This window comes from Calonectris borealis, chromosome Z, assembly GCF_964195595.1.
Source record: "Calonectris borealis chromosome Z, bCalBor7.hap1.2, whole genome shotgun sequence".
NCBI lineage: Eukaryota > Metazoa > Chordata > Aves > Procellariiformes > Procellariidae > Calonectris > Calonectris borealis.
In genome coordinates, this window is record NC_134352.1 from 15877184 (window position 1) to 15901695 (window position 24512).

Below are 24512 nucleotides of genomic sequence, written 5' to 3' on the forward strand. Positions count from 1 at the left end.
AAGTCCTGCAACAAGGTGATCTACAGATGAATTGCACGTTCTGGGGGGGGGGGGGATGAAACCTTCCTTTTTAGGGTTGGAGCTGGTATCCCAAGGTTTAGATTAATGTAGAGACAGAAGGCTTAATTTAACAAGTAATGTTATGCATACAGCAAAGCTCAGCAAAGGCTGACTCTGGGGTGGAAAGACACCCATTTTATCCACAGGCGCCAGCACAGCCAGAGGGAGCTAATGGGCTGTGCAACCAGGTCAAACTGTTTCCCAACCACAACAGTTGGCCGTGGCAGCACAAATTATCCTCGTGCGCTTCATGCAGGGGTAACCTCTGTTCAGAACACCCCCGGCACTGACTGATACTGCAGGTCTTGCAGAGGCCCAAGGGACTTGCGTAGGGCTACGCTAACCTCTGGGCCCAGCTGGCATCTTGTGACACGAGTTCAGTACTTTTCAGTAGCCCTAAAGTTTGTGGAGCAGAAGAGGAGTAGGGCCCATGAGGACATGCTAGCTTGGCTCCAAGGTGCAGGTCTGCACAGGCCTTGCAGATATTCCTGCATCCACCACACCTTAGTAAAGAATGACCACAAGTGACTGTGGCAGTATGACCTGAGGAAATGGCCCTCAGCAAACAGAACCAAGTGCTGGTGAAGACACAACAGAAGAGAAACTTCTAACAATCCTGAGATGTCCTTCCCTTCTGATTTCAATTTGAAATTATTTTCAGAATTTCCCATCAGGGACAACAGCTTGGTCCTTATGTCTTCTTCAGAAAAGTTTATTTTTTAACGGGTCATTATATACCACATAGACCAATGTTTACTTATATACTTTAGACATATGTCAGGCTATGGTTTGGTCTAATAATGCATGTTTCAAATGCTTTTTTTAAAAAACGTAAGGGCAGGATGGAAGAAAAGATTTTTAAGCTGTTGCAAAAGGCTCTAGGAAAAATACAATTGTAAGTGTACTTCTAATTTCCATGGCCTTGATTTAAAAGATAATGCCTTTCAAGAGTCCATAATAGTAGCAAAAATCTGTATTTGTGTGCACCCATGCACATAACAGTATGAGTAAATTAGATTAGCAATATCATCTGTAAAGAAAAGCGTTCTGCCTTTTGAGCTTCTCTAGCTTCTCATTTTAAAACCAGTGCATTTTCTTGAGATACTGTGGTAAGACTCCAGTAACATTTTCTTCTCGTCCCACACTTTCAACGTGCGCAGCTGTCAGTGACGTGCAGCGGATCTACCTCACTCTTGCCCATCTATCCACTCTTCCGAAAACTCATTTTCACTTTGATTACTTCCATACTGTGTGGTTGCCCTCCACAGCTCTCTCCCAGCTCAGACTTCTATAATTCTTTGAAACTGGCTGATTTGTCTAGTTGTGCCTGAGGCAGAGCTGAGGCAGGCCACGTGTCTCAGGTGAATGGAGGTTGGTGCTGTTTCCCCTAGTCTGTGATCTTGGCTACGGCCCGCCTGGCAGAGAACAGTACGGGCTATGAATGCTTCTTTTCCCTTCCTCTTCAAGCACTGACAACTTTATACCACAAGAAGTTTAAAGGAGGCATCATCCACTGAACAGGCTTGCGTTCAAGGTGAGTCTAAAAACATAGAGCAGAGCCCGCCTTACAGCAGGGTCTGCAGCGTGCTGTCAGTGCCAGCACTGCGGGCACACCTGGAATAAAGCACTGCTCAGCAGGAAAGCAGGATCTGGCACCATGTTGGGGAAAAGAAGTTGTATTTATCTGGAGCACTTGACTCATCCTGGGTCTGTGGAGGACTGAGCTGCACAGGCAGAGTATCCAGCCCAGCGGAGGCAGGGGAGGCGGCTATCAGACCCCATTCCCAGAGGTAGGCAGGGCATCTCTGTGTGCCAGACCCATGGACGCCAGCTCCTTGGTTCAGGGGAAATTAATGTTTTTTCTAAAGAATATCAAGCCATCTTTTGTGACCTAGTCCAAGTGCTTTGCAGGTTCACCCCCCAAGTGCCATATTCCATGGGTCAAACACCTTCAGTATTGGAAACCCCTACAGAAAAGACCTCCCTCCCATTATGAATGGGGGTCAGAGACAGGGATATCAATGTAGAAACCCGGCACAGGAGAAGCATAACTATGAGGCAGAGAGAGATGGCCACACACTCATCCTGGCCAAGTGTGAGGTGATCAGAAGACCCAGGTGTCCCCAGTAGTCAAAGTCTCCATAACATTAGGCCCTATGCAGCCAGGCTGCAGTTGGTTTCACACCGAGATGAGAGCTCCTCTATGGAGCAAATTCACCTCTGGAAGGCACAGTGCTGCCAGTCAGGCCAACCCATAGATGGCTCTGCTCAAAGCTAAATAAAGAGGAGACATAGCTCCCAGCACTTCCCAGCCAGGGAGACACACCTTGTGCTCCCATGGACTTCCACAGGAACCAAAATAAACTGGAGAGGCAACTCCATTCTCCCACAACCCATTTCACTTGTCCCAGCCTCAGTCCCATGGGAAGATGTCCTCCAGCTCCCAGGACTTCCTCAGGCCCAACACTCGTCTGGAGACAGTGTCATGACTCAGTAACTGCAATGTTAAACACACACTCTCCTGGCAGGCTAGCCACTGAAGGCACCATGCCTTCAAAGAGCAGCTTTCCTTCCTGACCAATTCAGAAGCTTTAGGGTACCAATGAGTGAGTGCTCTCAGTTCATTATTTCTGGTGATTTTACTTGTACATAAAGATCTCTTTCAAGCCTCCATCAGAAAAGGTAGAAAAGCCCTACCTGGCTGAGTCTTTTGCACCATGTCAACTTCTGTTATGGTACCACAACTGATATTTCCTATAGACCTTCAGCTGTAATCCTGAACTGCACAGGACAGGGTGGGCTGAACGGGGAGAAGTACAGAAGAGGATAAAACTCCTCTGACACCTTCCAATCCATTACAAAGTCTGGTTTGGTCCCCACATGGTCCTACACCTACAGCCTTGCTTCCTGGGGCAGATGAACTCCTGCTGTGACCACCTTTCCCCCTCTGCTCCGTCTCTTACAGACAGTTGCTACTGAAGACCTTCTGCAAGGCGGGAGGGAATGATGAGGAACTCTGTTAAATCTCTTCTTCCTCTTCACTAACAACTTCCTTCAGGTCCTGAGGCCCCTGCTCTGCTCTCTCTTTTACATAGGCTGCCTTGATCTGTTGCAGCTCGCACAGCTCTGCCTCCAGCTCCTCCCTGTGCATTGACCGCCGGTTCCTCAGCAGTTTCATGGGGAAGGGGTTTAAGTCATTGAAGGCAATGTTCATCAGCTTCCTACAATGGAAAAGACAGGTCTGGTGAACCGATTTACTGGTGGGTAACAGATGGTAACAGATACACAAGTGCATCCTGGGGTAGGCAAAGAGTAGAGCCTCGGATTTCAGCTCTCTGAGCTCAAAAGTCACCAAGCAGCAGAGTCGTAGAGGAATCACATCCAATTCCTTCTCACACAAACACCAACTCAAGAAACACTTTAAACAGCCTTACACCACATCACCTTTTAAGGTACTGGTGTGCAAGCATCAGTCAGGAGACGGTGGATTGGGTGCCAATTCTGATGGCCCCGGGGGAGGAATATTCCCAACATTGAGCTCTTCTGATCACAGAAATCTTCCTCTCAGACACATGTTGCCATTAAAGATTGTGAGTGGTGCTGTGTTCCCAAATACCCCAACTACAGCTGAGAGAAACCCAGCAAGTGGCAGCACAAGTTCCAGCTGCTGCAAAAAGGAGGCTGGCCCAGACTTTGTGGCCTGTTCTGCTGTAGCATGCCTTTGCCCAGGCCAAAAAGACTTTAAGTAACACCACGAAGGGAAAGTCAAAAAGAGACAAACCGATCCGTGTCCGCAGACCTGCCAATGCGCATGCATCTTTGTTAACAGACTGGTCACAACTCTTCTTAGGCTGACATAACAGGCAACCAAGTAAAAAACCCAGGATGGAAGGGTGTCTACAACCCACAGTCCTACCTGCCATCCATGATCATTCTCGTGAAAAAGCGTAGGTACTGGTAGATTTCCACACTGTCATGAATTCTTAGGATTTCCTCCTCGTTGTATTTAAAAATCGCAAGAGCATAGCGGAAAATCACCTGGAGGGTTGAAAGGTATTTGAGTTGACAGAGTCTTAGGCAGTTGAGGGACAAGGCCCTCCTGGCATAAAACATGGGGTGGGGCACACAGCGCTGCAGTACAGGCTGGACACTGGGCTTCTGCTGCTGCATTACGGCAGGCCTAAAGAAGCACAGAGCTAATCCCATGAGAATGACCCTCTGTAAGCTAATTTACAACCCCAGAGCACACTAGGTCCTCCAAAAGGACTCCACAGGGATTTCACAAGGGTTCTCCAGTTCTCCCTATGCACAGGGGCAATGCAAGACTCATGTTCTCAGATAGTAACTCTCTGCCCATCTTCTGCTCCTTGTATCTGTCATACTTTCAGCTGTGTCCAGGTCACAGAGCAGAAGACACCCTGGCCTGTCAGAGAGCTGTTTCATAGCAGGATTACCTGCTAAAAAGTGCCAGGGATACTGTGCACAGTAGCAGGGACTAGGTCTGCCTACCGGCAGCAAGTACACAGACAACACAGACGCTGGGAGGCATCAAGGTACCCTACCAAACAGGCAGGACAGAACAACGCCATATCTCTTCGACACATGTGTATGTCCATCGCCCTGCCACCATGTCACAGATGTGGTGCAGATGGGAGGAAGGCCTAGACGGAGAACTGCACCTTAGTTCCCTCGTACAAGAAGGCATCCCACACTCGCAGGAGGATGTCGCTGACCAGGCTGTCCACAAAGGCCACCAGAAACCAATTGAAGGTGATGAGTGAGACATCAATCCGATACTGCTCAAAATGAGCCATCAGACGAGGCAGCTTCTCTGACAGGAAGTCTTTGAAGACTCTCTGGTCTACCTAAAGTTGACAAAAAAGAAAACAACGAAGTCCTAGTCAAGAGCAGTCCTGGCATGGGAGGAGAGGAGCAGTGCAACAGGACAGTGGCTCACGCATGCTACGGTAATCACTGGTGCTTCCTTCTAGCCTAACCGCACCTTAGGAAGAGCAGAGCATCCTTTGTCTCCCAACCCTTCAAAATTACTGAGCAGCGTGCTTGTACGCTGTACCCAGTGCAAGGTGTGGAGCTGAAACAGAGCCAAGATACAAGCAGAGATACATACATTCCTCTCACTCAGAGGATCATATTCCTTCCCAACCTCAAAGTCAAGAGGGAAAATGCTGCCACATCTTCCCATATCGGTATTACTGGGATTTTCTGTGATGTCATGAGCATCCAATTCCATGACAGGGATTAAAACCTTCCCAGGTCTGAATGACTGCACATGGCCCAACAGAATAAACACCTAGAATCCCTCTGACTTCGCAAGCAGGACCTGATCTTCTCACTTAGCTTCTCCTTGTGGTCTGAGTACCACCTATGCTCTGCTTCTGGTTCCACGAGCCGAGACACAGAAATGCAGTTGGTGAGATCCTTGACCCAGGTTTATAAAGGCTTCATCTCAGGGAAGCCATGGTTCCATGAGGGGAAGCACTAAGGAGCAAGATCATGGTTAGGTCTTCCCCTATGCCATATCATACTACTGCCCCAGCTATGTCAGCCCACTTAGCTGCGGCACAGTGGTACAAACCAGATGAGGTGATATGCTTGGTCTTTAAAATCTGCAAGAGCTAAACCTTAAGTTTTCCAGCCAACTCAGAGCTTTCACTTTATCAAGCCAACCCACAAAGCATGACCCTAGACCTTCCTCGTTACGTGGGTCTTGGCTAGACCTTCAGAGACCAACCATGAGGTCAGAAAGTCTTTCTAAACGAGGCTCCTCAGCTGATAGTCTTTTCTCACCAAATGTAGGGAAGCCTCTGTGTCTTCAGTCTGCCACATTTTCCCTGTCAATCACTATTTGTGAAGTATTGAGTGCTGCCTATTAAATCTCACAGCTAACGCTACCTGCTCTGGATAGACATTCTGCTATCTACACAGTGATTTGGCTGCTTCCCCAGCCTGTGGGTTGGCCTTTCCACCAGCACACCACTGCCCCAGTAAACATTAGCCAACCAATTCAGTGGCACAATCAGTCACTCTCAGCTACTGACACTTGTAGCCTCATCTATTGTGGGCCCACAGATACAACCCTTTTCTCTCTGAAAAGGACCACACACAATAAAGACACCAAGATCACGGCCAGGCTCACCAGACTGGGCACTGCTGGGTGTTGGTGGTATGGGCACACAATTACAATTCCGTTGAACTATATGGGATTTATCTTGGCTCTGTGTCTGCGTGGGAGGATGTAGTATATCTGATACAAGACAACACATCTTGAAAACCTTGAAATCCAGTGACTTTGAACCAGGAGCGTAAGTTACTCGCAGAACAACATTTACATCAAAAGGCCAGAGGGCTTTCTGATCTGCAGGGAACCCCAAGGCCAGAATTAACACTGTATTTGATCATGAACTGAGGCAAGTACAGTGAATATAAAAATCTCAGTATTTTATTCCATCTGCACATGGCACTCCAAAGATAGGGTGCAGTTTCCAAAGAAACATCTGAAGGGCTGCACAATGGTGCCTTCCTCATACTGAGCCCTACACATGTTGGGAGTTTGCTGCTTCACCTCTACTAGGCCCTCCTTAAAATAAGTAACTGTGCAATTAATGGGCACCTTCCTTCTGACTAACCTGACCTTCAAGGAGGGGCACCTCCTGACTTAGGAGTGGTGTCCAATTTCCTAGTGCTGGGGATCAATTTTGCTGCTCCTGTGGGTGTAACAACTTTGTACTCTCAAGTCTATGACACCTCTGCAATGGAAGGGATTGCAAGGTGGTATCACTGTCCTGTGCGAAATCAAACACACTGCAAGTTGACTGCTTGCTTTTAAACTTTTACTGTAAATCACTGCATCAGAGTCCGAGCAGATTTGAGGGTGCCCAGCTCACCTGTGATGTTATCAGTGTGTCACTGTAGTAGTCTGCTGGCATTAGGTTTTCCACAATATGGACTAGGCACCAGAAGGCACTTTCCTCATCTTCCAGGACCAGGAGGGCAACAGCTGCCAATCTGTGATGGACAAGATATGGTGAGGCAATGCAACACTGCAGGAGGAAAATAGGCCAGCACAGGAACTGGAGAATCCAAGATTCTCTAGCTCCATGAGCATTCAAAACATCAAACGTGGCAGGACAGTTGGTCAGAGAACGAGTGGTCGGTTTTGCGGGTTTCTGAAGGAACCATGGGGCTGTGATTTTCGTTCCCATGTGCCTCTGTCAGCAAACAGGAAGCATCAAATACGGAACTGGTGTGACAAAGCCAGACTCCCCAGCTAATGGGATTTTCTGTAGATCTGCTGAACTTAGCAGTGTGATGATTTTGGCTATTTCAATACAGGAAAGAGCTCACTCAGAGATACTCCATATTATGTGACATAGCTCACCTTGCCATACATTCTTCTACAGCCCTCACCCTCTTTCAGCCAGACTGGAAAGATGATATCCAATATCAAGGGCTCTCTAGAGTGGAAAATGTCTTTCTGAAGACCATCCAAAGAACAAGAGGAATAGCTTACATAGACTTTCCTCATGTGAAAAGGTCCAACCAGAAATTCCTCTCTTGCAGCTAGTGCCCAGTGCCTCTTTTACTTGGCAGCACACTTCTAAGAAGTCTGGTTTTATCTTTCCTATAGCCTTCTTTGGGAAGTGAAAGAAGCTTTTAGACGTCCTGAACCTTCTCTTCTCCAGACAGAACCACCCCAGTTTCCTCAGCCTATCCTCATGTCATTCACTGCAACTTCCTCATTTCTAACACTTCCCAACATTTCCTCCAACTTTTCTCAGCAAAAACGGGAATCATCAGGGTGTTCTTCTGCTGAGCACATTAAGACTTAGAAATTCAGCCCCAGCCTCATGCTGTTATTCTGGGACTGCCTCACTCTACCTCCTATAGCTGCTCCTTCCTATTCTGTAACTATGGAGATGCCGAACAAGTGCATCCTGCTGCTTGCTTGATCTCAGCTACAACACTGGGTGAAAAAAGACACCAAATGCAGAATTCTGCAGGAAAATACCTAGAGCCAGGACAGAACTCTAGAGACGAAGGAGCCTGGGGTTGCTTGAATCACAGCCTAGAGTATGTGCCTACACCTTCTCAGTGCTATCCCATGAAGAAGCAGCATACCTAGGTCCTCACCTGTTCAGTCCCTGGCAGTATCCAATGGCAGGATTGTGCCAGGAGAATGCCAGCAACACCCTCCGGAGCTTAGGGATGAGCTGGGAAGTGGGAGAGGAAAAATGTTTGTTGTTGGTCAGTGTGCGGGGCAGGTCAAGCTCAATCTGCCGGCAGGCAGGGTGCTCGGTGCTCTTGCTCTGCCGTAACAGCCGTTGGTAGTAGTCAGGCAGATGGCTGCAGTGCCGGCTGACAATCCACCTCCAGACCCGTTGCCGATGCTCCACAGGAATGCCACTTCGGATCAGGCTCTTCAGCTCTGCAGAAGGGCTCAGCTCTCCAACGCTGTTCCACCTGTCACGGAGTGGCTTCTCCACTACTTCCTGGCTCCGCAGGTTGTTGGACTTTATCTCCAGGGCTTGGATTTTGGCCAGAAGTTTCCAGTCCTCAACTTCATAGTCAGGTACAGTCATAAACCCGTACTCGTCATACTCACTGGAGGGATACAAGGCAGAGGTTAGTTCAAAGGACAGTGCATCAAGGGCCACTCGCTGCTTGAGGCCATGCCAACTAGAGCCTGCTGCCAGGTTCCTGTCACCCATGCCGGAGCACAGGTACTCGTTCTTCACTTCTCTGGCAGCTGCATGTGAAAGCCTGCCATGCCCACTGTCTCAGAGCCTTGAAGACAAATGAGAGCCTCCAGCAATGGCATACACACACGAACTCAAGCACAACTTTGCTCTGAGCTACAGCCCAACCTCATCAGACCTCTCTCACCTCGCCTGCTCCCCTGCCCCTAAGGGACTATCTAGCTCAACCTGTGTACCTTCCCCCTACGATGTCTTAGTGCACAGACAGTTCTGTTGGAAAGGACTGCAAAGGCTTTGGGGCATCAGACCAAAAAACAGAGATCCACAGTCCCTTCTGATGTCTCTCTGTACACAATGCAAATCTCCTACTAATTGGGAAACACCAGGAGCGCTGATAGTACAGCTTGTTGAGAGTTTGTGCATCATCAGTCCACAGGCTGGAATACTTGTGAGATATGAAGCTTGGCCTTGGGGTCTCATCTCCAAAGCTACCTGAAGAACCTGTGAGTCTGACCAAACAGATGAAATGGAAACTGCTATAAAACTGGGGCACTAACTGGGCAGGAAAGCATAAACACAAATGCAAGGACTCCAGCAGCACTGGTGGCAAGGCTGTCTGGAGGTCTCCAGTTCAGGCCCCCTTCACTGCAGGCTTATCCCCAGCACTAGACCAGGGCAATGGTGGCTTTGTATGGCTGGGACTAGAAAATCCCAAAGGATGGAGATCCCCCACCTCCCAGGTGGCCTCCTCTCCTACAGGAGTTTATCCTCATGTCCAGTGTTTACCTCCCATGCACATCATGGCTGTTGTCACTTGCCATACTGTCTGCCACTGCCAAGTAAAGTTTACTGTACCACTTTAACCTCCCCTTCCTACAGTGATATGCTGCTATCAGATACTCATGGTCTCCACACCACCACACTAAACCAGCCTCCTCAACCTCCACTCCTAGGTCACGGCTCCAAGTCCCTGCTATAGAAAAGTCCCCAGATCTTTCTCGCCTGCGCATTCCCCTCCATGGCCAGACTCCTACAAGGGTGTGAATATCCCCATGCTCTTGCCTCTTACCTTACAGCATTCAGATTAAAACCTTGTTCTGCTTCTTTCTTCACATCCCACTGGAGCGCTTCCTGGATGAGGTTCCTCACCAACTCAGCATGGGAGCTGGGCAGGCCAGGCACAGCCTCCTGCAGCTTCCGCAAGACTGTCAGGTATTTGCTCTCCATCTGGCAGTTTCGTGCTTGCAGGCAGGCACACTGATGGGGAAAAAGGGGGAATGAGCTGGCTCATTGATGGTTATTCCTACGTTGCCACTGCTCTCTACTGGCCTGGTCTGCACATAAAGTGAAGACTCCTGAACAGCAAAGCCGCAAAAAACATGTCCAGCAGTTTGCTACAGTCAGTGGAATTGCAGCCATTAATGAATCACCGTGGTCTATGAACAAGCACAAGCTGCAGTCGCTAACATGCAAAGAAGTTGGTTATTGAGTGGGAGACCTAGCACAGCATCACCTACTTTAACTACTGCATTGCATCAGTGGATGGCCACATCCCAGCCAGCTCGGCTCAAGACACAACCAAAGAGCCACCACTGCAGCTGCGTTCTCTGCAGGCTTTTTCCCTGCAACTAGACAAGTTCTTTACCCCACATTGAGCTGCAGAGTGGAGCACCACTCCAGGGACTGAGCTATGACCACAGCATTTTCAGGATACACAGTAGCACCACAGACAAGGTGACCAAATGCCCCTCAGCAACCCCAGTCCCATGGCACTGGTACACAACATTCCTCAAGCACAGGAAGCCCAAGTGAGTTCAAACAGCAGGACAGTCCCTGCCACCACCATACTCCTGGGCAAACAAAGCAGAAAAAAGGAATGAAGACTGTCATCCCCACGCCACAAGTGGGGAACTGAGGCCACAGAGGTGACTAGAGTCACCCAATGTCTCACAGGAAGCAAAAGGAAGACTCCTGCTCAGTGGGAAGCAGCAGTTGAAAACAAAAACAAAACAGAAACCACAGAGAGAATTAGGCTGCATACAGAGGGGACAGAAAGGAGCATGGGATACTGTCTTTCTCTAAAGTACTACCACTTTAATCAGCATTTTGCGTCACATTGAGCATGTTGGTGTGATTACTTCCTTTCTGAAGGTTACGGCAGTTTCAGGATCAGAGAAGGGCAGCAAGTTAGGAGGTAGGCAGGTTTCAAAGGACTAGAAAGCAAGCAGATGTAAGAATGGCAATAACACTTCAGAAACAGCTTTTTGGTCTGTTCCAGAATCCAAGACTGTGGAGACATACCTTAAAACCCAGGGAAAACCCACAGAACAAATGCCAGCACACACCACCAGCCTGGGGAAGTGGTTCGGGACCAGAAGGTAGGATTAGACAAGTCTGAGAGTAAGCAGGTTATGCACACTTACAAGGCTAGAAATAAGAACAGAGCTTAAGAAAACATAAGAACTCTGATCTAGCTGCAGGACCTGAGAGTGCTGCCACCTGGTAGTGCCAAGCCTGGTAGAGAAAACAAGCCTAGATGGAGCCAGGGCTCAGTCAGTCTGCCAGCTCTCAGGAAAATTTTCTGATTCCCTACACGTAGTGTTGCTTTTTTATTTGTATCCAAAAGCATAGCTGAAATGCAGAAATCTGGGTTAAGTTTCAGCATCCTTAAGACTGAGCTTTGCAGGTATTTTACTTTTATTGAAGAATGAAAATGATCACATCTAATTTGGGAACAACACAAAGCAGCAAAAAGATCACACTAAAAAAAAAACATTGGGAAGAAAGCTTATTCCTGGTGTGTTTTGGACCAAAATCCATTCCAGTGTCAACTTCGGAAAGAAATTAGTAACAGCTCTCACCAAGGGAAAAAAGTCATTTTGCCTTACCTTCATCAGAAGGGCTCTTTCATTTTCAGCAACGCTTGTCCAGAGTCGAGTAACCTGGTGGATCTCCGAGTTGAGAAATTGGTTCTGGGTTTTGTATGCATCAATATCATCCTGCCATGAAGCAAAACAGTCACACAAGGAGAGTTCTTGAGGGGCTCAGAATCCCCTCCCAGTTCAGGGACCTCAGGTGTGGCTTGTGTTAAGGACAAGAAAATATCTCAACAATTTTGTGTTCTGGGGAAAAGACAGGACTCCCCAGGACAAATATTGCCTACAAAGGAAATCAAGGCACAACATTAAATAGGAGTGTCATGCATGGACAAGACACTTGAAAATGCTAAGTGCACTGCATGCTTAGAAAACACAGAGTCATTTGGGTGATATAAAGCTTGAAAAGCACCTAAATAAGATTAAGAATATATGTGTTTTATTCTATTTTTTTTAAAAACTGACACAAATCTCAGCCCCACGGCTGGCAGCAAAAACAAACAGTCTCTCACAATGTAGTAAGTGGCTCTTTTGGCAGTTCTCCACCCCACACTAACTGGTCATTATAACTGTGCATATAGTGACATACAACAGGCTGGATTTGAAAGAACCAGGATGTATTGGGAAACTGTTTACAAGAGGGCAACACAGAGGAACAAAGCTAGTGAAGGCAGCAAGTAAGACTGCAGCTGTGAAACAAAAGAATAGCAAAGAAAGAGTCAGGCACTGAATGGTGACAGAAAGTCAAACAGAACAGCTGAAGCTGAAACTGCCCCAGGTGCTTTGGAGTGCCCTATTGGTATCAGGTGAGCCCCTTCCAGCCTGCCTCCGGTTTTGAGATAGATGGAGCAACTAGCAGTATACTCTATGCTTCCCACAAGGAACACCCTCCCACTTGAAGCAGAGGGCACAGAAGTGGGAGCCCCCAAACTGGGAGCCCCCAGACTTGTGCTGTCTCACACACCTTCAGGTGCTCAATCTCCTCTTGCTGCTTGTACAATGTCTCTGCAGTGATAGTGTTGGCTTCTTGCAGGGGGTCAGAGAATTCTCGGGCCATCTGCTCTGTCAAGGCCATGATGACTTCCTGTTTGGCGTGGTTCTTCTCCATCAGAAGCTGCACGTGCTCCTTGAGTTCCTGGATGTGGCGGTCTCTCAGAGTCAGTATCTGCTCCAGTTCCTTCTTTTCTTGCTCAAGAGCTTCCAGTCGACCGGTGAGATCTGCGATTTGTCTCACTTTGTGACGCACCAGCTCCAGCCTGTCCTTATCTTCTGTTGCAGTGAGATACATGCTAGATACTCGCTTCTCCTGCTGGGCTGCCTCCAGGGCTTTGTGGAGAAGTTTAACCAGCTCCTGGAAAGGGAATGCAAAGCCATTACATCACAGTGCTGCGCAGGGCAATGGCAGCATGGACAGCACAGACCCAACCAGTAATGAGTTAACAGTGAAAGGTCCTGAGGATCTTGAAATTGACTCCTTTCAGAAGCAAAACTGAATTCAGCAATCTTGAAAATCACAGTGCTTCACCCGTAGAGAAGGCCACACTCACCTTCTGTGACTTGACTTCCTCTGTGAGTGTCAGGATCTGTTGCTGTAGGACACTCACTTTATCGTTTGGGTTCCTCTCCCTGGACAGCTCTTCAGGCAAGCCTGGAAAGCCACTGTTCATCCACCTGGCTTTCCTAATCCAGTTCAGCCTGGGCTCCATCCTCCCATCCTCCAGGGGCCCCTCCTTAACTGAAGGAAAATAGGGTTAATTTACATGGACTCCTGAGTCTTGCTGTGGGGGGGGACTCATAACAGCTCAGCAGAGAAGACTGACACAAGGACAAGGAAAATTGACCTGCTGGAATCCACAAGGTTGAAGCACAGGCAGTAGGAATCAGCCACAGGTACACCCAGAATAAGCAAAGCCATGTTTTATGGCACCTGTTAACCCACCTTGCACCCCGCCCATCTATCTTGCACACACCAAATGCAAGTTACCACCACGGAGAGGTAACTTCCCAAGCACGCAGTGGAGCTGCTGAGCTTAGCCTGTGACCGTGCAGCAATTTAGCTTCTACCTCAAAGAAATACCAGTATGAGCTGGCACCATGGATGACATTTTTGCCTCTGCAGAAGGTTCCAGAGATAGGAGATAGACAGATGCAGCCTGAAGCAGAGCCAAAAGAGTCAGTCTTGTGCCAACAACACAGGAAGGGACCCGAGACAATGTGATATAGTTTTCATGTCCCATTGTGACAGCCACCCTCTCCCTCCCTTTCCTGCTAAGTCTGACTCCCTGCTAGAAGGCATCAAACTCAGAACAGCTCACACAGCTCAGTAACAAGCACCTGCACACCCTGCCTCCACTTCTGCCTCTTGTTCCTCATCCAGGTTCTCAGGATGCTCCTGGAATTCGCTGAAGCTAAAGACGTTCCCATTGTTCCCCCAGAGCTGCTTGGAGCCACAGATATTGTAGACAGTGTTTCTGAAACAAGAAGAGATCACGAACAGAAGTCATGATCACTGCAGTCAGCGCATATTCAAACTATTCAACGCCTTACCTCTTCTGATATTCCACCCCTCCTCTCAAAACCCATCTCCTTCATGTGCTGAGAAAATGAACTGTTCACAGCACTGTTCACTGGTGGATCTGAGGGGAGCAAGGAAGGTGCCACAAAATCAGTACCAGCACAGCAATGTAAATCAGCTGGAGATCTTTCCCCATGTGCTTGAGCCCTGTACATAAATGCATCAGGCTGGACAGAGGGATCAAAGGTAACAGTAGACCAATCACATCCCTCCCTTCCTCCCTCCCCTCTCTCTCTCTCTCCCTCCCTCTCCTCCTCCTCCTTCTCCTTTGTTCCCCCTCTCCCTCTCCCTCCCTCCTTCCCTTCATTTCTTTCCTTAGCTCACTGCAGAAATCCCGAGGTGCCAAGAAAAGCTCAGCCATCTACAGCACAGCCAAAACTACCACAATTACCATATTTGAAGCAGTCACAGGACCTGCGCTCTGAACCACATTTAATAACCTTCTAACAACAAACGCAATAGACTTTGATGCCGTAAAGAGATTCAGGAAGAAAACTGCAATCAGACCCAGAACCAGTTTGTTACAGCTGCTGCTATCAGATATTGCCAGAAGCACTAAGAGCTGACTTTACAGCATTATGCAGAACCACAAATGCACAAGTATTTTCTGTAAAACCTATACAGGAAAGTGAGACAGTTGCCTGTCTCCATAGAGGTCTTTTCCCTTCTCCTCCTGTGCTGTCCATCAGCTGGAACAAAACAAGCCCCTTGTTTTGAATCTACAACTCAGTGTCAGCTACTTCCTAACTGTAAATGAAGATGGTATTTAGATATTGTTCTCCTTTTCCCATGTTACTATAAGGCTCCACAGCAGAAGAGCAGACATTTCTGACCTCAGGGAACATACTGGCACATAAGATGAGCAGACCTTCATTCCCTGTATTCTGCAGTTGGCACTCATCCAATGCAACTTTCCTACTTTTCTCTACCTCATGCTGCACTTCGTTTTTCCTCTGAGACAGCAACAGCTCAGGGACCTGATGAACTTAGCTGAAATCAGACATGCTACAGTCATGAAGAGTGATAGGGATAGAGCTTGAAGAAATGTTCACAGAACCAGGGGAGCAATACAATTTGAAGCTGAAAAGAGGCAATTGTTATTCAAACTAGAAAAAGCAAGGCTGGGGAGGGGGAGGAGATATGATCATACTATTTTTAATCAAAGTGAGGAGGAGAGAATGCATATCCTGCAAAATAGTACAGCTGACTCTGATCCTCTTTGGTCCCATGGGGGATCTTTCTTCCTATCAGCATCAGATTGTAGCCACAGTAGGGGTGGTAAAAAACTATAGCCAACCTCCCCACCAAAAACATTTGGCAGGCGCCAGGCTACCTACCACACCTGTGGCCACTTACACATTTTTGGTTACACGTAAATAAGTGACTAGGACACACTTAAGGAGATATTGATGGGAGTTGTCTTTGTGCAACTGTAACTGCCTAAGGCTTAAACTTTAGCCCTGATGGAGCTACACATTGCAACTGCAGACAGCAGCATCATTGTAGGCAGTGGGAATATTCACATACTTGAAACTCAGCAAGGAGTAGCAAGCTGTGCAGTGTCAGGCCATTCTACAGGCTCAAGCGCCTTTTGCTTGGAGTTCCTGCTTTAGAAAGTGCACTACATTTAAGGTCCTTTGAAACCACTGGAAAGTGCTAACGGGCTTCTATCACTAGCCTACAGAGTACAGCTCAACATGCCCGTGTGCCCTTCCAAGAGCAATGTGCAGGTGCATCACAGTAGGCACGCAAACCACCACCTACACTGAAGAAAGCTTAACCAAGCCCTAGGTCTGACACTGGGATCTTTGCTAAGAGAGCTGGAGGATGTGAAATGCATTGGAACAGGGGGATGTGAAAGACCCTCTGGCAGGAAGTTTACTTTTGCCCGGAATATTCTTCAAAAAATGCTTCATGGTTCTTCCACCTAGGCAAGAGTCCCATTTCACACAATACATGACAGGCAAGGAAGGCACAAAGTGGCAGGCCAGCATGTCAGCTGAACTGCAGCTCTCCTTGGGCACCTACTGTATCTCTGTCCAAGGGTGCTTAAGGGAGATGTTCTGCAAAGCAGTAGATATTTGAGGTGCAGGCAAAGACGCTGCCTTTAAACCCACTGCTTCTGTTGGTGTTTTCACCGGAGGCAGAAAGTCTTCATTGTCACCAACATCTATGTAAAAATAAACCAGAACACAAAAGCAAGTGAACAAAACAGAATTCCATTGGACTTTGGCTCCTTCATGTAAATTGAGAGCCATAACATTTTACTACAGGTATACACTCCATGTTCAACTGGCCAGGTGGAGCAAGGACAGCAGAGTAGGTTTCCTTAGTTTTAGGTCAAATCACAGAAGGTTCCATGTACAAATAGAGTCATCTATTCAAGGACAACCATTTGTATCTGAGAATGACTAACCATAAACAATCAAACTTAAACTGCCTAAAGGAATAAGGAAGGGAGCTATTGCTGATCTTTTCCCCCATCCCAAACAGTGTTTGATAGTTTTAATGTGCAGATAACACTCCACAAACACAGTCTGTAACCAAATTATTGCCTGCTGTAGCAAAATGCCAAGGTACCCAGAACCTTTTACCGCACATACTTACTAGGGAGGGGGATATTTGTTTCAAACAAAATGTACATCATAACTAAACAGGTGACCACCCTGCTTGTGCCCTCTCCTGATCCACCGGCCTGTGCACTCCCACTGCTAGGAATGCACATCTTCATCCCACCACCACTGAAAAAAAACTTGCTTGCTGTAAATTTCAAGGCCTCACAAGAGGAAGGGGATATACTAAATGTGCACAATTCACATGTATGAGGAAAATCAAGAGAGAATTCGTGACCGTAAGATCCCTGAGCATCTCCAACCACATGCTGTGCATTAGAAGACAGCCCATTCACATTCATCCATAATAAGGCTAGAAGTCCCAAACATCGACCAAGCATTGATAGTCCGCACCTGCATTTAAAAACCTCAACAAAACCTCTGCCCTCTTACAGATGAGGAGCACCATTCATCATTGGGGGCTGAAAGCAAAAGAAAGGCTGACGTACGCAACACCTACTTGTTCTGCCAGCCAGAGGTTCATTCACAAGCTGGGAGCTGCCCACAGGAAATCTGCTCTGAGCATTGCAAAATTCCCAACGTCTCATTTGTAGCTGCTGCAGCCAGTACATCATTGCCTGTTTGCTGATTGCCTAACATAACACAAAACAGGAAGGGGAGGGGAGTAATCTCATCAGCATGAGACACATCCTGTAGGGCTGACCACCACTTCGCTGCCCAAGTCAGCAGAAATAAAGGCCAGCTGTGTCAAGCCTATGCTACGTCCTCTGATCCTAACACTGATTTGGGAGGACACAGTAAATCTTCAGCATGGCCTTAGTAACAGAACCTCCGTGGATCGCTGACCTCATTTTAAATATTTTTTGGTTTACTATGCTCCAAGGCTAAGCAGAAATGTCACGATTATTTCAGCCAAGAATCACCCACAGAACTTCTTAATAGCGATTTTCACAGAGATAAAAATCTAGCAAAAGTTCCAGCTGGAGCAACCATTTTAGACAGCGGAGCTCATTTCTGTTCAGCAAATTACTTGTGGACTGCATGACTCCTCAATGATTTTAATTCAGCACCCAGTTCAGCTTTTACTCCTATTCTGTTAAACAATAGCCATCTCACAGGTAATGGAGTCCCAGTCTTGCCAAAACAATGCAAGTAATTTAGGTCCAAATTGTAACAGTCCAGGCTGGGAGGACCAAAGTGAAACTCAAGCTAAGAGGTATCGTAGCAGACATGTGTCTGTCCTGTCTGGGAATATTTCATAACAGGCCCCACAAGAAGATACCGTCCCTTACCTTCAAAGTAAAAACTCTGCTTGGTGTTCTGATCTCAAAAACCCCTTCCCCATTTTCCACCTTGCAGTCAAAGCTGGCGCTGGAGAGATCAATAGACCCCAAAGGGTTGATGTCCTGTGCAGTTCTGTAGTATAGTAAATGACATTTGTTTTCATCGTAAAAGAACCACCGAGACTTCCACGTCTTGATTGGCCCTTTGATGCCCAGCTTATTTAAATAGCCACAGAGTTTTTTTCTGGCTGTTTCTCTGCTGGGTTTGAGCTGTACATTTTCCAGTTCTCCAGAAGAGGAAAGCATGTCTTTGTCTTTCACTGAGGCTCCATTGCTGCCGTTATTGTCTGGATTTGATTCCACTGAATTGGCTGGAGTGGCAAGGGGACAAGCTCCGCTTTCTGCTCCTTTTTTCATCTCTTTCAGGAGATATACTGAGAATTGGATTGAAACAGGAAATTCTCTAGGTAAATAAGTAACAGCAGATCCTGACTATATCACCACTGTTATAGAACCTGCAGCAAATGAAAAAGGAGGAATAAGCACAGGTCTGGCATACGACAAAAATATTCCCTTGCTTTCAAACTGCCCAGCCAAGGTCTCAGACTTCCACTTTTGGTCATTGCTCGCTGCCTTCCTTGGCTCAGATGACCTCTATATATCTGTTTTCTCCCTTTTCCATTCCTAAATTAGCCTGGAGTAGCAGCCAAGAAGCAGTACCACAATCTCTTGAGTGAAAAATAAGTACAGTCTGTGGGCATACCAAATCAACAGCAATAACCAGGGCACTTGAAGACACAGACAACAATGTTAAGTAACAGTTGCAGAAAACATGGCAAGATAACATGTTCTGGGGGGCCACATACTCAGGTCAAGGGATTTCAGGTAAGTGTATCCTGGCACTTCCACTGAACGTTCAGCTAGTATTTTAAACCATGGTGTTTGGAGAAAAATCCAGCCTCATGCAGCATCCTTATAAATCATTTGTGTCAGTTGAGGATTGCTGTTAAAAAGCCTGCATGCCATGTGTTAGGTCTCCATCGAGTAGGCCTCATATGGTGGATTATGTACCAGAGAAAGTAATACTGTGATCCTTGCAAAAAATACTTGGTTGCTCAGTGGCCAAAGTAACCTGCTGGGTTCCCAAGAGGACGGCAATGTGCAAGAGAAAAATAGGAAAAATAAGGCTGGAAGGAATCTGTGGAGATCCCTAGTCCAACTTCCCTCTCAGAGAAGGGGCCAACTTCAAAGCCGTAGCCAGCTACTCAGGTCCACATCCAGATGAATTTTGATCATATGCAAGGATGGCAATTCTGCCACATTTCTGGGCACTTTTTCAAGTGCAGGTGTGATTTTTTGCTCAGAGCTGTAAAAGCACTTGTATAAAGAAAGCTAACAACACTCCAGAAAAATACCTATAAATAATTTCTTACATTTTTTTCTTAAGCAAAAACATGGTTTAAAGATCAATAAATCAAGGTCAGGTTGGATGGGGCTCTGAGTAATCTGATCTAGTTGAAGATATCCCTGCCCATGGCAGGGAGGTTAGACTAGATGACCTTTAAAGGTCCTTTCCAATCCAAACTATTCCATGATTCTACGATACTCACGAAAAGACTACCAGAGACATCAGTTCAGACACTAATGTATCTGAAGCAAATATGTAAGCAACTAAATTGTTGCAGTGTTAAGTTAGTGGAAATCCAACTGCAGACACAAAATTATTGAACACGACCACCAGCTGTGTGACAACAGGTGAATGGAGATTAATGCAGTGGAGCATACAGAGATGTTGCCCAAGCTTACACTTTTAGGAACAACTTATCCTCGTGACTGAAAGAAGGCTTACCCATCCTAGTGCTGGCTAAGCCCCATCATGTTTATTCCTGCCCCCTCCACATTAACTTTTCAGACAACTATAGATAATGTTCACTCTTTTTGGAAAGCTACTGAACTTCTTTTAGTTCACTCCCGACACCGTGGATCCTGCTGCTGAACACATTCACAAATGCCAGGAACAAGCACACTCCATGAAGGTGCTGCCTCAGCTAAGCTTCTGAAACACCCAAAAGCTTCATTTCCAAGCTAATTTTGCCTGACACAAAGGAACCATCATCAGGAGGAAGAAGTAGTCTCAACTCTCCCTAACAGACCCTGGGGCTTTTATGGCAGTACCAGCATAAGGACCTCCTGTACTGTCTGAAGATTCCATCACGCTTCTACCTCTTGCCAGCATGACGGTCCATGGGTCCTCACCGTGAACAGGATCAAGTAAGCATTTTGGGTTCAAGCACCAAGTTATAAGGAGTCACGTCAGGTCTGCATTGCAAAGCACTCTAGAGGAGAAGATCTCACCTCCTTAAGAGAAGCGGAGAGATGCCCCTGGAAGTCAACGTCTGGTGGCGTAGAGCTACTGCTGCAGGCACCAGCAAGCAGGTAACCACAGCCTCCAAAACAAATCCAACAGCAACAGAAGAGGGGCTTCTGCCTCAAGTTTCCCTCGGGCCAGTCGCTGCCTGGGAACTATCTGAAAGACATATTTAGCTGAAAGCAGCTCTGACACCGACTCATCAATGAAAACAGAAGATCAGGGTGAACCCTGCACAGACCTTTCTGGAGCTGCTGGTGTGAGCAGCACAAGGCAGCCCCCCCGGCCCCCCCCGTGCCTCCCCCAGCGCCGCATAAGCGCCTCCCAGCCCAGCTGCACCGCGTAGGGCACAAGCGAAGGCTGCTGGAGCCTGGCACGGGGCTGCGCTGCCCGGCGCGGCGGGGACCGCACCCTGGCACCACTTGTCCCGCCCGTCCCGGGGCGGGGGGGTCGTCAGCGCCGGGCTGGGGGGGCATCCGGGCCGCTGGCCGGAGGATGGCGGGGTGGGGTGGTGCGGGGGACCCGCAGCCCCGGCCGGGAGTACCTGCTCTGGCCGCACGGGCTGCATCGGCCGCCGCCGCCGCCCCGCGCTTCCTGCTGGGCCGGTCTGGCGGCGGGGCCCGGCGGGGCGGGGCGCGGCGCAGTCCGGGGAGCGCGGCAGGGACGGGGGAGCGGAGCAAGAGGGGTGCGAGGCGGAGGACGCCAGCTGCAGCCGCGGGAAAAATAATAAAAAAAGGAAACTGCAGCCGAGTATCGGAAAGAAAAGGATTCACCAGGGTGATGCGGCGTATTGAAAGCAAGCCCAGAGGGGGACAGCTTACGGGCTGGAGGGGACCAGCCGGTCCCCTCTCCTAGGAGGGACGCGCCCAAAGCCTGCAAAGCCGCCGGGGCAGTGGATGCAGACCCGCTGCTCGCCGGACCCCACAGTGCTCGCGAGAGCCACGGCCGTGCAGCCAGGTGGGGCAAATCGGGTAAGGCAAACAAACGTGACACGGTAAAAAGGGTGGTAGTTGGTGGACAGGAGATTGGAGGCTGGTAGGACCAAGATGGGCCAAAGGGTCTAGACTGATCCCTGAAAAGGTCTCCGAAAGAGGTACTGCAGGGACTAGGGGTGTCAGAGACTGCCCTAACTCAGCGGCGCAGGTCCTGGGGGAGTGCAGGGGGATGGGGCGCAGGGCACAGCCAGGCTCACACGGTCTCTGGCAGCTGCCTCTCTTCCTGCCAGCACTGCCAGGCCCTGCTGGGCTTGCAGGCGCTGGGCTGGCCTGGGAAGGCACGTCTTACGCCCTATGCCCAGGATAAGGAGTCTGTATGGCTTTGACTTTCTCTGCATGCCGTCATAGGTGAGCCTGGATGATATGACTCATTTCCGCTGGTCTCAAGAAATCCCTCCCCAAACTGAGTTTGATCACCGACTTTAGCCAAGTTTAGTACCTGAGTAGCAAGAAGCAAAACTGCCTTCCACTAGCCTAAGCTCCCACACTTTAATGCACATGAAGCCGATTACAGCATGCAAACTCTATATAATTTCCATAGCCAAAACTGATTTGACCAAACTCAGCCTGCACAGCGGTTGGCCATTAGACTGGATCAGCACTGAGTCTAGCTCCACTACGCAAAAGGGGAAAGCGTGAAGGCTATACTTGCAGTTGCATGAAGTCCTCCTCCTCTCTGAAGCTGAGCTGCCTTCTCCTCCCCCTCGGCTGCAGCTTGAGGGAGAGGACTGAGAGTGACAAAAAGGGTGGCATCAGGGCAGGAGTGGCCCATCTTATCTGTAGGCTGCCCTGTATGCACCTTAGAAGTCTCACCTGGAGTTCCTCCAGCGGGTAGTACAGCATGGCTGCAAAATAACCATCCTGCTCCCACTGTTACCTTATACCCCTGCACTGGCACAGGCCTACACAATCACACAGGGAGCTGAGCTGGTGCAAAGTAACAGCACTGCTTTTGTTGTCTGAACTGCAACAGCACATGGCTTCCAGATCCAGCACACGCAGCGTGACTCACGGAGGGGAAGGTGGTTGCAGGACCAGCAGCAAAGGCAGTGCAGGAGGAGTGCGGAGGTGCCTGCCGTGCAGCCACCACAGACCCACCTGCTCCGCGAGGGCCCCAGTCTGACACGGGTAGAAAGCGTCAGCGCTTCACCCCGCACAGCCGCCTGGGCCACGGCAGGCCAGGAGAGATGCTCGGGGAGGGGCTCAGCAAGAGACCTGACCGGGGCAGCAGGTGACAGTGAGCGATCTGCACCAAACAGGGGCGACACTGCCAGCCCGGCCTGGCGCTGGCGGCATTGCCGGGCACAGCACTTTCCGGTGTCAGTACCCCCAGCCCCCACCAGGAAGGCTCTGATGCCTCCAGGAGCCCTTGGGAAGGGTTTGATGCGAGGCCGCCGTGCGGAGCGGGAGATGGCGGCAGCCGGGCCCTGTGAGGAGCACGATCGCCGAACCGCGCCTGCAAACGCGGGCTGCGCATTCGCCCTCCGCACTACGCCTGCGTCTCCGCCGGGCAGCGCATGCGCGCTCCCAGACTGCGCCTGCGCCATCCGCAAACTGCGCCTGCCATCGGCGAACTGCGCCTGCGCCCATGGTCCGCGCCTGCGCCCTCGCCTCCGCCCGCCCGCCCGCCGCGGAGAAGATGGCGGCGCCGTGAGCGGCGCGGCACTGCCCGGCATCCCTCCACCATGAGGAACCTGCGGCTGCTGCGGACTGGCGGGCGCCGCTCCGCCGCTGCCCCGGGCACCCCGCAGTGCTTCTGCCTCAGCGCCGAGCCCGGCACGGTCCTCGTGGGCTCCCAGCACGGCCTTTTGGAGCTGGGCCCCGCCGGGGATTCGGTGAGGGCCGCTTTCTCTCTGTCAGGCTCGGGCCAGGGCTGTGGCTTCGGGGGAGGATGCCGGCGCCTGTCGGCTCTCGCTGCGGGCGTGTTGTTGCGAAGCTGGAATAAAGCGCTTGGGCCTCCCTCAGCGGGAGTGCCCTCCGGGAGCTCGCCTCTGGGCGGGTCGCGGCTGCCTTCTGATACGGCTCGCTCTTTATAGCGGCGTTTGCAGGGTCTCGGAGCCTCCTGCTGCTCCCTGCCACCGCTTGCTGCTCTGTCTTGGTGCCTTGGAAGTTGGCTGTGAGGCTGCACTGTGATCTTCGTGGCTGAAGTGATTTGCTCTGCTTTTAAAATACGAAATTTGCCTCCAAGAGGGCGGTTGTATTTGACACGAGTCATTCTTGTGGTTTAGTCTTAAGCATGATCTGGTGAACAATTGCATCAGAGACACAACTCACAAAACAGAAGCAAACAGGCAAAGGGCTAGTGGAGAGTACGTGAGGAAGCTTTTGAAACCATGCTCTAGAGAAGAAAAACACAATATATTGCTAAAGAAAAAAAAAATGCTGTTGAGCCATGAATTCCTGTTGGAGCTGGGTTGTAGTGTCTTCTCTGGAAACACACTATGCAGCTCTGAGGCATCTAATTCCTTCAGTATGTTCAGTTCTGAAGTTAGCTGGCAGAAGAGCTTTTGGGCTTTCCTGGGATCTCATTTTTAAAGAAGGGTGTTTTCTGAAAAATCTCCATTTGGAGAACAGTGGTCTGTTTGTGAAGGCTATCAACTACAATTTTTTTAGAATTTGAAAAAAAAATTCTGAAGCCTATCTGAACTTGCTAAGTACGTCAGCTTCCTTTTCTGTTTTGGGAGGAGGCTTTATTTCAGGTCTTTATTACTGTGTTTTTTTCCCTGGTGACTGAATATGTAAAATATTCATGCAACTAAGCTAGAGAGAGCTATTTTAGCTAAAACTTTTTTGTTTTACTGTACCTGAATGCGCATCCAAATGGTTTTTCGTTGAATTTTTTTAATGCTGTGTCTGCAAAGTCTGAACAACCCCTTAAAAGTATTTAGGACACTTTAAGCAGCTACCCATTCGCCTCTTAATGTTGACACTATGTGGAGAAGTGTGAAAAGGGGGTTGAAAGATGATTAGCAAGACAAATTGGAAGTTGTAGCATTGCCGTTTATTATTTGCTCCCTTATGTGAATTTTCCCATTGTCTGTCTAGCACTTTTAACATAAGAGGAC

The 24512-nt window shown here is 48.9% G+C and overlaps 2 protein-coding genes across 6 annotated transcripts in view; one reads left to right on the top strand and one right to left on the bottom strand.

The window, feature by feature from the left end:
* Window positions 1–833: 833 nt before the first annotated feature.
* Window positions 834–22928, bottom strand: TBC1D2 (TBC1 domain family member 2). 5 transcript variants are annotated; one of them, XM_075137580.1, is made up of 15 exons: window positions 22546–22928; window positions 20440–20611; window positions 18094–18599; window positions 17301–17433; window positions 16257–16398; window positions 13988–14124; window positions 13201–13388; window positions 12618–13004; window positions 11666–11776; window positions 9847–10034; window positions 8212–8682; window positions 6966–7086; window positions 4740–4925; window positions 3977–4098; window positions 834–3281 (listed from the first exon to the last, which is right to left on the bottom strand). In XM_075137580.1, the coding sequence occupies exons 3-15, from the start codon at window positions 18499–18501 to the stop codon at window positions 3080–3082; spliced, it is 2796 nt and encodes a 931-aa protein (XP_074993681.1). In that variant the 5' UTR covers window positions 18502–18599; window positions 20440–20611; window positions 22546–22928; the 3' UTR covers window positions 834–3079. The 5 variants fall into 5 exon arrangements, 4 of the variants coding, with proteins under 4 accessions (XP_074993681.1, XP_074993682.1, XP_074993680.1 ...); XM_075137581.1 differs by having other exon boundaries at window positions 22325–22928; XM_075137579.1 differs by having other exon boundaries at window positions 22096–22928.
* Window positions 22929–23057: 129 nt separating this feature from the next.
* The window catches only part of ELP1 (elongator acetyltransferase complex subunit 1), a 31938-nt gene continuing 30483 nt past the window's right edge, over window positions 23058–24512 (top strand). Inside the window, 1 exon segment of the mRNA XM_075137583.1 lies at window positions 23058–23282. Within this exon segment, the coding sequence (XP_074993684.1) occupies window positions 23133–23282 (150 nt within the window). The 5' untranslated portion in view covers window positions 23058–23132.